This window comes from Mustelus asterias, chromosome 6 (assembly GCF_964213995.1).
Source record: "Mustelus asterias chromosome 6, sMusAst1.hap1.1, whole genome shotgun sequence".
Classification (NCBI taxonomy): domain Eukaryota; kingdom Metazoa; phylum Chordata; class Chondrichthyes; order Carcharhiniformes; family Triakidae; genus Mustelus; species Mustelus asterias.
This window is the reverse complement of record NC_135806.1, coordinates 141,243,383-141,257,880: the sequence shown is the minus strand read 5'-3', so window position 1 is coordinate 141,257,880 and position 14,498 is coordinate 141,243,383. Positions and strand designations below refer to the sequence as shown.

The window sequence follows — 14,498 nt, the reverse complement described above, 5'->3', positions numbered from 1 at the left end:
CAGTTCAAGGGAAATTAGGGATGGGCAATGAATATTGGCCTTGCAGTGATGCCCACATCCCATGAAAGAATAAAGAAAAAATCACCATATAATGGAGACCATTCATCCCCTTGAACCCGCTCTGCTATTTGCAGAGAATATGGCTGACCTGTAACTCCACCCATATCCATTTATGCTCTTGTCGAACTAAAATCTATCGACATTTGATTTAATTGCCTTTGCTGCTGCAGTTTTGTACACATATGTATGGCACGGAAACAGGCCATTCAGCCCAATCAGTCCATACTAGTGTTTATGCTCCACTCAAGCCTCTTCCCATCTTTCCTCATCTAAATTTACCATCTTAACCCCCCATTCCCTTCACCCTCCTTTGCTTGTCTAGGTTCCTCCCACTAAGGTATCTCGTCTTCGCCCTACAAACTCTCCTGGGAGAGTTCTATATTCTAAGCCTTTTGAATTAAGTGCTTCTGAGTATTCTGATTTTTAAGGTGATTTCCCTGTCCTGGACCCAACCCCCAGTGGAAAATGCATCTCTCTATCTACCCTCTCAATTCCTGTCATAATCCTAAAAGCAAACCTCAAGTGGATCACCCCTCAACTATCTATTTACTGGAAAAGAGAAGCGGAGTTTAACTAACCGATTCTCAGAATCTAACCCTTGCAGCCTGGTTAACATTCTGGTCATTTTATGTTCCGCTCATTCCGTTCTGGGGTACGGTGCCCAGTATACAGTGTACACAGTATTCCGCGTGTGCTCCAACCAGGGCTTTGTAGCAATACCTCTTCCCCTTTGTATTTTGGAAAGAACTTTCTAAATTTCTAAAGCTCCTTGCACAACCTTGGGATGTCCCAGAGCAGCTCACAGCCAGTAACGTACTTGTTGGCTGGTTGTCATTGCTTCAATGCAGGAAATGCGACAGCCAATTTACACACAGCAAGCTCCGGGAAGCAGGCACATCAGAATGCACCTCACTTCACTCACATTTGCTTAATGTGCAAATCACTTCAGTCATCCTGGTAGGAAAAAGCCTACGCAAGCGGAAATTAGCGGAACGTGGCAACTCTGTGCATGGGCAACAGTCAACAAAGTGTCTCGTGGGCCGCACTCAGAACCAAGATGGGCCGCATGTGGACCCCGGGCTGCAGGTTGTCTATCGCTGCTGTAGTGTGAACAGCGCTGTCAATGTCAACTACATCCTAATCCTCTCTCTCTCTCTGTCTCTCTCCCTCCCTCTCTCTCTCTTCCAGGATAACGTAAACCTGCTGCTGACTGATGAGGAGATGTTTAGCCTGAAGGAAGTTCTCCGACAATGCAGGATTATCCCAGGTCAGTCCAAACATTGACCATTCCCTCACATCACCTCTCCGTGAACCTCTCCCTGACACAGAATCGCTACGACAGTGCAGGAGGAGGCCATTCGGCCCATTGAACCTGCACCGACAACACTCCCACCCAGGCCCTATCCCCGTAACCCCAAGTATTTTACCCACTAATCTGCCTGACACTAAGAGGCAATTTAGCATGGCCAGTCCAGCTAATCCGCACATCTTTGGACTGTGGGAGGAAACCGGAGCACCCGGAGGAAACCCATGCAGACACGGGGAGAATGTGCAGACTCCACACTGACAGTGACCCAAGCCGGGATTGAACCCAGGTCCCTTCTATTTACTAATGTTTCTGTTTTACACGAGCCTCCTCCCAGCCCAGCTCATCTCATCCTATCAATATCTCCTTTTGTTCCTTTCACACTCCTGTGTTTATCCAGCTCTCCCTTAAGTGCACCTGTACAATTCACCTCAACCACTCCCTGTGGAAGCGCATTCCACATTCTCCCCATTCTCTGGGTACAGACGTTATTCTGAATTTTCGATTGGATTTACCAGTGACTATCTTATATTTTTGGCCCCCTAACAAAGTGGAAACATTTCGAATTGTGAAAATGTGCTGCTTGATACTTCACTTTTTAACAGTTTGCTCGCAGTTTAAGATTATAGAATCACAGGATCACAGAATACGACAGTGCAGGAGAGGCCCTTCGGCCCATCGAGTCTGTACCGACACATGTAAGGCCCTGACCGGCCCACCTAATCCCACTTGCCAGCACTTGGCCCATAGCCCTGAATGTTATGATGTGCCAAGTGCTCACCCAGGTACTTTTTAAAGGATGTGAGGCATCCCGCCTCCACCACCCTCCCAAGCAGCGCATTCCAGACCCTCACAACCCTCTGGGTAAAAATGTTTTTCCTCTCATTCCCCTAAACCTCCCACCCCTCACTTTTAACTTGTGTCCCTTCGTAACTGATCCTTCAACTAAGGGGAACAGCTGCTCCCTATCCACCCTGTCCATGCCCCTCATAATCTTGAACACCTCAATCAGGTCGCCCCTCAGGCTTCTCTGTTCCAACAAAAGCAACCCAAGTATATCCAGCCTCTCCTTATAACATGAATGTTCCATCCCAGGCAGCATCCTGGTGAATCTCCTCTGCACCCCCTCCAGTGCAATCACATCCTTCCTACAATGTGGCGACCAGAACTGCACACAGTGCTCCAGCTGTGACCTCACCAAAGTTCTATACAACTCCATCATGGCCTCTGTGCTTTTGTAATCTATACCCCGATTGATAAAGGCGAGTGCACCATATGCCTTTTTCACCACCCTATTAACCTGCCTTTCCGCCTTCAGAGATCTATGGACAAACTCGCCAAGGTCCCTTTGTTCTTCGGAACCTCCCAGTGTCAGACCTTTCACAGTATACTTCCTCATCAAATTACTCCTTCCAAAGTGTATCACCTCTCACTTTTCAGGGTTAAATTCCATCTGCCACTTATCCGCCCATTTGACCATTCCGTCTTCCTGTAACCCAAGACACTCAACCTCACTGTTAACCACCAGGCCAATCTTTGTGTCATCGGCAAACTTACTGATCCTGCCCCCACATAGTCATCTATGCCATTTATATAAATGATGAACAATAGGGGGCCCAGCACGGATCCCTGTGGTATGCCACTGGTCACTGGCTTCCAGTCAAAAAAGCAACTGTCTGGCACCGCCCTCTGTCTTCTACCGCTGAGCCAATTATGTATCCACCTTGTCAGATCACCCTGTATCCCATGTACATTTTAATAAGTCTCCCTTGTGGGACTTTGTCAAAGGCTTTGCTGAAATCCATGTAAATTACATCAACCGCACTCCCCTCATCCACACACTTGGTTACATGCTCAAAAAATTCAATCAAATTTGTTAGGCATGACTTCCCTCTGACAAAACCATGCTGACTATCCCTGATCAAACCTTGCCTCTCCAAATGGAGATAGATTCTCTCCTTTAAAATCTGCTCCAGTAGTTTCCCAACCACAGACGCGAGACTCACTGGTCTGTAGTTCCCAGGCTTGTCTGTACAACCTTTCTTAAATAGTGGGACCACATTAGCTGTTCTCCAGTCCTCTGGCACCTCCACAGCGACCAGAGAGGAACTAAAAATTTGGGTCAGAGGCTCTGCAATTTCCTCCCTTGCCTCCCACAACAGCCTGGGACACAATTCATCCGGACCTGGAAATTTCTGTGCTTTTAAGCCCCCCAATACCTTGTCACTCTCTATGATAATTTTCTCTAGAGCCTCACAGTCTCTCTCCCTGAGTTCCATAACTGCCTCCTCATTCTGACGGGTGAAGACAGATGTGAAATATTCATAGAATGAATCATAGAAACCCTACAGTGCAGAAGGAGGCCATTCGGCCCATCGAGTCTGCACCGACCACAATCCCACCCAGGCCCTACCCCCACATATTTTACCCGCTAATCCCTCTAACCTACGCATTTTAGGACTCTAAGGGGCAATTTTTTTAACTTGGCCAATCAACCTAACCCGCACATCTTTGGACTGTGGGAGGAAGCCGGAGCACCCGGAGGAAACCCACGCAGACACGAGGAGAATGTGCAAACTCCACACAGACAGTGACCCGAGCCGGGAATCGAACCTGGGACCCTGGAGCTGTGAAGCAGCAGTGCTAACCACTGTGCTACCGTGCCGCCCCGGTATATTCGTTTAACACCCAACCAATGTCCTCTGCCTCCACCCACAGATTTCCTCCTTGGTCCCTAATGGGCCCTACTCTTTCCCTGGTTATCCTTTTCCCATTGATATACTTATTGAATATCTTAGGATTTTTCCTACTTTTACCGGCCAGAACTTTCTCATATCCCCTCTTTGCTCTCCTAATTGATTTCTTAAGCTCCGTCCTGTACTTTCTGCACTCCACTAATGTCTCCGCAGTCTGACTCCCTTTATACTTGTTAAAAGCCTCGCTTGTCCTTCTCATTGTATCCTGAATGTCTCTGGTCATCCATGGTTCTCTGGGTTTGTTACACCTTCCTATTACCCTGGAGGGAACTTGTTGGGCCTGTACCCTCCCCATTTCATCTTTGAACACCCCCCCCCCCCCGCCCCCCTACTGCTCTTCCCAAGTAGATTTCCCAAGTAACCCATTCCAGTCTACCTTGGCCAGATCGTGCCTAATTTTGTTAAAATCTACTCTCCCCCAATCCAAGTCCTTTTTCTCCAACTTGTCAGCTTCTTTGTCCATAACAAATGTGAATTGAACCGTGTTGTGATCGCTATCACCAAAATGCTCCCCCACCAACACATCAACCACCTGTCCGACCTCATTCCCCAGAATTAGGTCCAGCACAGCTCCTTCTCTTGTTGGATCCTCTACATACTGACCCAAGACGTTTTCCTGTGTACATTCTAAGAACTCTACTCAATCTAAGCCCTTAACATGATGTCCATCCCAATTAATGTTGGGAAAGTTGAAATCACCTAATATAATTACCCTCTTATTATTTTACACCCCTCTGCGAATTGCACACATATTTGCTCTTTAATTTCCCGCTGACTATCTGAGGGTCTATAATAAACACCTAAAGTTAAAGTTTATTTATTAGTCACAATGAAGTTACTGTGAAATTCCCCTAGTCGACACAGTTTGGCGCCTGTTCGGGTCAATGCACCCTAACCCGCACATCTTTCAGACTGTGGGAGGAAACCGGAGCACCCAGAGGAAACCCACGCAGACACGGGGAGAACGCGCAAACTCCACACAGACAGTGACTCAAGCCGGGGATTGAACCCGGGTCTCTGGCGCTGTGAGATAGCAGTGCTCACCTAGCAGTGTAGCTGTCCCTTTTTTATTCCTAAGCTTTACCTACAAAGCTTCATTTGATGCCCCCTCCAAGATATCATCTCTCCTTACTGCAGTAACTGACTCCTTAACTAATAATGCAACGCCTCCTCCTCTTTTACCCCCTCATCTGTGCCGCCCATCGCTTTCAGATTATAGTTCATGATTTTCCCACCAGAAGAAGAAGATTCTCAGGAGTGAACAGCCCCGCGATGGGTGTAGAGACTAGCTCAGCAGGATATGAGGTTTATGGTAGCATTATCGCAGTCAGACACCTGGACAAAGTGATGATGGGACATTCTGTTATGGTAGCTATGGAACTTAAAGTTAAAAATGAGATTTTAATTAATCCTGAAATAAAAAGCTAGTATCAGTAATGGAGGGAGACAAGGTCGCTGTTAAAACCTATCAGAGTCAGTAATGTCCTTTAGGGAAGGAAATCTGCCACCCTTACCTGGTCTGGCCTACATGTAAATCCAAAGCCACAGCAATGTGGTTGACTCTCAACTGCCCTCTGAAATGCATAGGCAGCATGGTTTTGTGAAGGGAAGGCTGTATCTTAGAAACTTGATTGAGTTCTTTGGGGAAGTGAGAAGATTTGATTTGATTTGATTTATTATTGTCACATGTATTAGCATACAGTGAAAAGTATTGTTTCTTGGGTTCTATACAGACAAAGCATACCGTTCATAGAGAAGGAAATGAGAGAATGCAGAATGTAGTGTTACAGTCATAGCTAGGGTGTGGAGAAAGATCAACTAAATTCAAAAGCCTGATGGCAGCAGGGAAGAAGCTGTTCTTGAGTTAGTTGGTACGTGACTTCAGACTTTTGTGTCTTTTTCCCGAAGGAAGAAGGCGGAAGAGAGAATGTCCGGGGTGCGTGGGTCCTTAATTATGCTGGCTGCTTTGCCGAGGCAGCGGGAAGTATAGACAGAGTCAATGGATGGGAGGCTGGTTTGCGTGATGGATTGGGCTACATTCACCACCTTTTGTAGTTTCTTGCGGGCTTGGGCAGAGCAGGAGCCCATACCAAGCTGTGATACAACCAGAAAGAATTGACCAGGGCAGGGCAGGATGTTGTTTACATGGACTTTAGTAAAGCCTTTGCTAAGGTTCCTCATGGCAGGCTGATACAGAAGGTGAAGTCATATGGGATCTGAGGTGAGCTGGTAAAATGGATGCAAAACTAGCTTGGGCATAGAAAACAGAGTAGCAATGGAAGGGTACTTTTCTAACTGGAGGTCTGTGATAAGCCGTGTTCCACAAAGATCAGTGCTGGGGCCTCTGTTGTCTGTAATCTATATAAATGATTTGGAGGAAAATGTAGGTGATCTGATCAGTAAATTTGCAGATGATACAGAAATTGGGGGAGGAGCGGATAGTGAGGAGGATTGTCAGAGGATACAGTAGGATATAAATCAGCTGGAAACCTAGGCCGAAAGATGGCAGATGGAATTTAACCCGGACAAATGTGAGGTGATGCAATTTGGAAGGTCTACTGCAGAAGGAAAGTATACAGTAAATGGTAAAGCCCTTAGAAATATTAGCATACAGAGGGATCTAGGCGTGCAAATATACAGTTCCCTGAAGGTGGCAACTGAGGTGGACAAGGTGATCAAGAAGGTATATGGCATGCTGTCCTTCATTGGTCGGGACGTTGAGTATAGGAATTGGAAAATCATGCTGCAGCTGTATAAGACTTTGGTTAGGCCGCATTTGGAGTATTGTGTACAATTCTGGTCGCCACCCTACCAGAAGGATGTTGATGCATTGGAAAGGGTGCAGAAGAGATTTACCAGGATGTTGCCTGGTTTGGAGGATATGGACTATGAAGAAATGTTGAACAAACTTGGATTGTTTTCATTGGAGCGTCGGAGGATGAGGGGGGACCTGATAGAGGTTTACAAGATTATGACAGGCCTTGGATAGAGTGGATAGTCACAGTCTTTTTCCCAGGGTCAAAGAGTCAATTACTCGGGGGGATTAGTTTAAAGTGAGAGGGAGAAAGTTTAACAGAGATATAAGGGGTGGTGAGTGTCTGGAACGCGCTGCCGGAGGAGGTGGTGGAAGCAGATTCTATAACAATGTTCATGAGGCATCTGGATAGATACATGAATAGAGAGGGAATAGAGGCATATGGACCACATAGAGGCAAGAAAATATTAGATTAGAGAGGCATCTGTGCCGGCACAGACTTGGTGGGCCGAAGGACCTGTTCCTGCGCTGTACTGTTCTTTGATTTTTGAAATGATCTCGCAAAGCACTCAGTTATATTCAAGAAGGCAGCTCACCATCAACAGGGCGACTAGGGCTCAGCAATCAATGCTTGTTGCAAAGCCCATATCCCATCAATTAATAAAAAGAAATGTTCCTGTGTATATTGTAGAGAATAGCAGCCCCTGTGTATATTATAGAGAATAGCAGCCCCTGTGCATATTATAAAGAATAGCAGCCCCTGTGTATATTATCGAGAATAGCAGCCCCTGTGTATATTATAGAGAATAGCAGCCCCTGTGTATATTATAGAGAATAGCAGCCCCTGTGTATATTATAGAGAATAGCAGCCCCTGTGCATATTATAAAGAATAGCAGCCCCTGTGTATATTATCGAGAATAGCAGCCCCTGTGTATATTATAGGGAACAGCAGCCCCTGTTTATATTATAGAGAATAGCAGCCCCTGTGTATATTATAGAGAATAGCAGCCCCTGTGCATATTATAAAGAATAGCAGCCCCTGTGTATATTATCGAGAATAGCAGCCCCTGTGTATATTATAGGGAACAGCAGCCCCTGTTTATATTATAGAGAATAGCAGCCCCTGTGTATATTATAGAGAATAGCAGCCACTGTGTATATTATAGAGAATAGCAGCACCTGTGTATATTATAGAGAATAGCAGCCCCTGTGTATATTATAGAGAATAGCAGCCCCTGTGTGTACTATAGAGAATAACAGTCTCTGTGTATATTGTAGAAAATAGCAGCTGCTCTGTATATTATAGAGAATAGCAGCCCCTGTGTATATTATAGAGAATAGCAGCCCCTGTGTATATTATAGAGAATAGCAGCCCCTGTGTATATTATAGAGAATAGCAGTCCCTGTGTATATTATAGAGAATAGCAGCACCTGTGTATATTGTAGAGAATAGCAGCCCCTGTGTATATTGTGGAGAATAGCAGCCCCCGTGTATATTATAGAGAATAGCAGTCCCTGTGTGTATTATAGAGAATAGCAGCACCTGTGTATACTATAGAGAATAGCAGCCCCTGTGTATATTATAGAGAATAGCAGCCCCTGTGTATATTATAGAGAATAGCAGCCCCTGTGCATATTATAAAGAATAGCAGCCCCTGTGTATATTATCGAGAATAGCAGCCCCTGTGTATATTATAGAGAATAGCAGCCCCTGTGTATATTATAGAGAATAGCAGCCCCTGTGTATATTATAGAGAATAGCAGCCCCTGTGCATATTATAAAGAATAGCAGCCCCTGTGTATATTATCGAGAATAGCAGCCCCTGTGTATATTATAGGGAACAGCAGCCCCTGTTTATATTATAAAGAATAGCAGCCCCTGTGTATATTATCGAGAATAGCAGCCCCTGTGTATATTATAGAGAATAGCAGCCCCTGTGTATATTATAGAGAATAGCAGCCCCTGTGTATATTATAGAGAATAGCAGCCCCTGTGCATATTATAAAGAATAGCAGCCCCTGTGTATATTATCGAGAATAGCAGCCCCTGTGTATATTATAGGGAACAGCAGCCCCTGTTTATATTATAGAGAATAGCAGCCCCTGTGTATATTATAGAGAATAGCAGCCCCTGTGCATATTATAAAGAATAGCAGCCCCTGTGTATATTATAGAGAATAGCAGCCCCTGTGTATATTATAGGGAACAGCATCCCCTGTGTATATTATAGAGAATAGCAGCCCCTGTGTATATTATAGAGAATAGCAGCCCCTGTGTATATTATAGAGAATAGCAGTCCCTGTGTATATTATAGAGAATAGCAGCCCCTGTGTATATTATAGAGAATAGCAGCCCCTGTGTATATTATAGAGAATAGCAGCCCCTGTGTATATTATAGAGAATAGCAGCCCCCTGTTTATATTATAGAGAATAGCAGCCCCTGTGTATATTATAGAGAATAGCAGCCACTGTGTATATTATAGAGAATAGCAGCACCTGTGTATATTATAGAGAATAGCAGCCCCTGTGTGTACTATAGAGAATAACAGTCTCTGTGTATATTATAGAGAATAGCAGCCCCTGTGTATATTATAGAGAATAGCAGCCCCTGTGTATATTATAGAGAATAGCAGCCCCTGTGTGTACTATAGAGAATAACAGTCTCTGTGTATATTGTAGAAAATAGCAGCTGCTCTGTATATTATAGAGAATAGCAGCCCCTGTGTATATTATAGAGAATAGCAGCCCCTGTGTATATTATAGAGAATAGCAGCCCCTGTGTATATTATAGAGAATAGCAGTCCCTGTGTATATTATAGAGAATAGCAGCACCTGTGTATATTGTAGAGAATAGCAGCCCCTGTGTATATTGTGGAGAATAGCAGCCCCCGTGTATATTATAGAGAATAGCAGTCCCTGTGTGTATTATAGAGAATAGCAGCACCTGTGTATACTATAGAGAATAGCAGCCCCTGTGTATATTATAGAGAATAGCAGCCCCTGTGTATATTATAGAGAATAGCAGCCCCTGTGCATATTATAAAGAATAGCAGCCCCTGTGTATATTATCGAGAATAGCAGCCCCTGTGTATATTATAGAGAATAGCAGCCCCTGTGTATATTATAGAGAATAGCAGCCCCTGTGTATATTATAGAGAATAGCAGCCCCTGTGCATATTATAAAGAATAGCAGCCCCTGTGTATATTATCGAGAATAGCAGCCCCTGTGTATATTATAGGGAACAGCAGCCCCTGTTTATATTATAGAGAATAGCAGCCCCTGTGTATATTATAGAGAATAGCAGCCCCTGTGCATATTATAAAGAATAGCAGCCCCTGTGTATATTATAGAGAATAGCAGCCCCTGTGTATATTATAGGGAACAGCAGCCCCTGTTTATATTATAGAGAATAGCAGCCCCTGTGTATATTATAGAGAATAGCAGCCACTGTGTATATTATAGAGAATAGCAGCACCTGTGTATATTATAGAGAATAGCAGCCCCTGTGTATATTATAGAGAATAGCAGCCCCTGTGTGTACTATGGAGAATAACAGTCTCTGTGTATATTGTAGAAAATAGCAGCTGCTCTGTATATTATAGAGAATAGCAGCCCCTGTGTATATTATAGAGAATAGCAGCCCCTGTGTATATTATAGAGAATAGCAGCCCCTGTGTATATTATAGAGAATAGCAGTCCCTGTGTATATTATAGAGAATAGCAGCACCTGTGTATATTGTAGAGAATAGCAGCCCCTGTGTATATTGTGGAGAATAGCAGCCCCCGTGTATATTATAGAGAATAGCAGTCCCTGTGTGTATTATAGAGAATAGCAGCACCTGTGTATACTATAGAGAATAGCAGCCCCTGTGTATATTATAGAGAATAGCAGCCCCTGTGTATATTATAGAGAATACCAGCCCCTGTGTATATTATAGAGAATACCAGCCCCTGTGTGTACTATAGAGAATAACAGTCTCTGTGTATATTGTAGAAAATAGCAGCTGCTCTGTATACTATAGAGAATATTATAGAGTATATTATAGAGTATATTACAGAGACCACTCCATCTGATGAAGGAGCATTGCTCCGAAAGCTTATGGTATTTGCTACCAAATAAACCTGTTGGACTTTAACCTGGTGTTGTGAGACTTCTTACTGTGCTTACCCCAGTCCAACGCCGGCATCTCCACATCATTATAGAGAATAGCAGCCCCTGTGTATATTATAGAGAATAGCAGCCCCTGTGTATATTATAGAGAATAGCAGCCCCTGTGTATATTATAGAGAATAGCAGCCCCTGTGTATATTATAGAGAATAGCAGCCCCTGTGTATATTATAGAGAATAGCAGCACCTGTGTATATTATAGAGAATAGCAGCCCCTGTGTATATTGTGGAGAATAGCAGCCCCTGTGTATATTATAGAGAATATCAGCCCCTGTGTATATTACAGAGAATAGCAGCCCCTGTGTATATTATAGAGAATAGCAGCACCTGTGTATATTATAGAGAATAGCAGCCCCTGTGTATATTGTGGAGAATAGCAGCCCCTGTGTATATTATAGAGAATATCAGCCCCTGTGTATATTATAGAGAATAGCAGCCCGAGTGTATATTATAGAGAATAGCAGCCCCTGTGTATATTATAGAGAATAGCAGCCCCTGTGTATATTATAGAGAATAGCAGCCCTGTGTATATTATAGAGAATAGCAGCCCGAATGTATATTATAAAGAATAGCAGCCCCTGTGTATATTATAGAGAATAGCAGCCCGAGTGTATATTATAGAGAATAGCAGCCCCTGTGTATATTATAGAGAATAGCAGCCCGAGTGTATATTATAGAGAATAGCAGCCCCTGTGTATATTATAGAGAATAGCAGCCTCCTGTGTATATTATAGAGAATAGCAGTCCCTGTGTATATTATAGAGAATAGCAGCCCTGTGTATATTATAGAGAATAGCAGCCCCTGTGTATATTATACAGAATAGCAGTCCCTGTGTATATTATAGAGAATAGCAGTCCCTGTGTATATTATAGAGAATAGCAGTCCCTGTGTATATTATAGAGAATAGCAGTCCCTGTGTATATTATAGAGAATAGCAGTCCCTGTGTATATTATAGAGAATAGCAGTCCCTGTGTATATTATAGAGAATAGCAGCCACTGTGTATATTATAGAGAATAGCAGCCCCTGTGTATATTATAGAGAATAGCAGCCCGAGTGTATATTATAGAGAATAGCAGCCCCTGTGTATATTATAGAGAATAGCAGCCTCCTGTGTATATTATAGAGAATAACAGTCCCTGTGTATATTATAGAGAATAGCAGCCCCTGTGTATATTATAGAGAATAGCAGCCCCTGTGTATATTATAGAGACTAGCAGCTCCTGTGTATATTATAGAGAATAGCAGCCCCTGTGTATATTATAGAGAATAGCAGCCCCTGTGTATATTATAGAGAATAGCAGCCCCTGTGTATATTATAGAGAATAGCAGCCTCTGTGTATATTATGGAGAATAGCAGCCCCTGTGTATATTATAGAGACTAGCAGCTCCTGTGTATATTATAGAGAATAGCAGCCCCTGTGTATATTATAGAGAATAGCAGCCTCTGTGTATATTATGGAGAGTAGCAGCCACTGTGGATATTATAGAGAATAGCAGCCCCTGTGTATATTATAGAGAATAGCAGCCTCTGTGTATATTATGGAGAGTAGCAGCCCCTGTGTATATTATAGAGAATAGCAGCCCCTGTGGAAATTTTAGAGAATAGCAGCCCCTGTGTATATTATAGAGAATAGCAGTCTCTGTGTATATTATAGAGAATAGCAGCCCCTGTGTATATCATAGAGAATAGCAGTCCCTGTGTATATTATAGAGAATAGCAGCCCCTGTGTATATTATAGAGAATAGCAGCCGCTGTGTATATTATGGAGAATAGCAGCCCCTGTGTATATTATAGAGAATAGCAGCCCCTGTGCATATTATAAAGAATAGCAGCCCCTGTGTATATTATAGAGAATAGCAGCCCCTGTGTATATTATAGGGAACAGCAGCCCCTGTTTATATTATAGAGAATAGCAGCCCCTGTGTATATTATAGAGAATAGCAGCCACTGTGTATATTATAGAGAATAGCAGCACCTGTGTATATTATAGAGAATAGCAGCCCCTGTGTATATTATAGAGAATAGCAGCCCCTGTGTGTACTATAGAGAATAACAGTCTCTGTGTATATTGTAGAAAATAGCAGCTGCTCTGTATATTATAGAGAATAGCAGCCCCTGTGTATATTATAGAGAATAGCAGCCCCTGTGTATATTATAGAGAATAGCAGCCCCTGTGTATATTATAGAGAATAGCAGTCCCTGTGTATATTATAGAGAATAGCAGCACCTGTGTATATTGTAGAGAATAGCAGCCCCTGTGTATATTGTGGAGAATAGCAGCCCCCGTGTATATTATAGAGAATAGCAGTCCCTGTGTGTATTATAGAGAATAGCAGCACCTGTGTATACTATAGAGAATAGCAGCCCCTGTGTATATTATAGAGAATAGCAGCCCCTGTGTATATTATAGAGAATAGCAGCCCCTGTGCATATTATAAAGAATAGCAGCCCCTGTGTATATTATCGAGAATAGCAGCCCCTGTGTATATTATAGAGAATAGCAGCCCCTGTGTATATTATAGAGAATAGCAGCCCCTGTGTATATTATAGAGAATAGCAGCCCCTGTGCATATTATAAAGAATAGCAGCCCCTGTGTATATTATCGAGAATAGCAGCCCCTGTGTATATTATAGGGAACAGCAGCCCCTGTTTATATTATAAAGAATAGCAGCCCCTGTGTATATTATCGAGAATAGCAGCCCCTGTGTATATTATAGAGAATAGCAGCCCCTGTGTATATTATAGAGAATAGCAGCCCCTGTGTATATTATAGAGAATAGCAGCCCCTGTGCATATTATAAAGAATAGCAGCCCCTGTGTATATTATCGAGAATAGCAGCCCCTGTGTATATTATAGGGAACAGCAGCCCCTGTTTATATTATAGAGAATAGCAGCCCCTGTGTATATTATAGAGAATAGCAGCCCCTGTGCATATTATAAAGAATAGCAGCCCCTGTGTATATTATAGAGAATAGCAGCCCCTGTGTATATTATAGGGAACAGCATCCCCTGTGTATATTATAGAGAATAGCAGCCCCTGTGTATATTATAGAGAATAGCAGCCCCTGTGTATATTATAGAGAATAGCAGTCCCTGTGTATATTATAGAGAATAGCAGCCCCTGTGTATATTATAGAGAATAGCAGCCCCTGTGTATATTATAGAGAATAGCAGCCCCTGTGTATATTATAGAGAATAGCAGCCCCCTGTTTATATTATAGAGAATAGCAGCCCCTGTGTATATTATAGAGAATAGCAGCCACTGTGTATATTATAGAGAATAGCAGCACCTGTGTATATTATAGAGAATAGCAGCCCCTGTGTGTACTATAGAGAATAACAGTCTCTGTGTATATTATAGAGAATAGCAGCCCCTGTGTATATTATAGAGAATAGCAGCCCCTGTGTATATTATAGAGAATAGCAGCCCCTGTGTGTACTATA

At 43.1% G+C, this 14,498-nt stretch overlaps 1 protein-coding gene across 2 annotated transcripts in view; it reads left to right on the top strand.

The window, feature by feature from the left end:
• Positions 1–14,498, top strand: part of phf24 (PHD finger protein 24) — a 101,296-nt gene that overhangs the window by 36,235 nt on the left and 50,563 nt on the right. For both annotated transcript variants that reach the window (XM_078215475.1, XM_078215476.1), the window contains exon 3: positions 1,249–1,327. In XM_078215475.1, the coding sequence (XP_078071601.1) occupies positions 1,249–1,327 (79 nt within the window). The remainder of the gene's footprint in view (positions 1–1,248; positions 1,328–14,498) is intronic.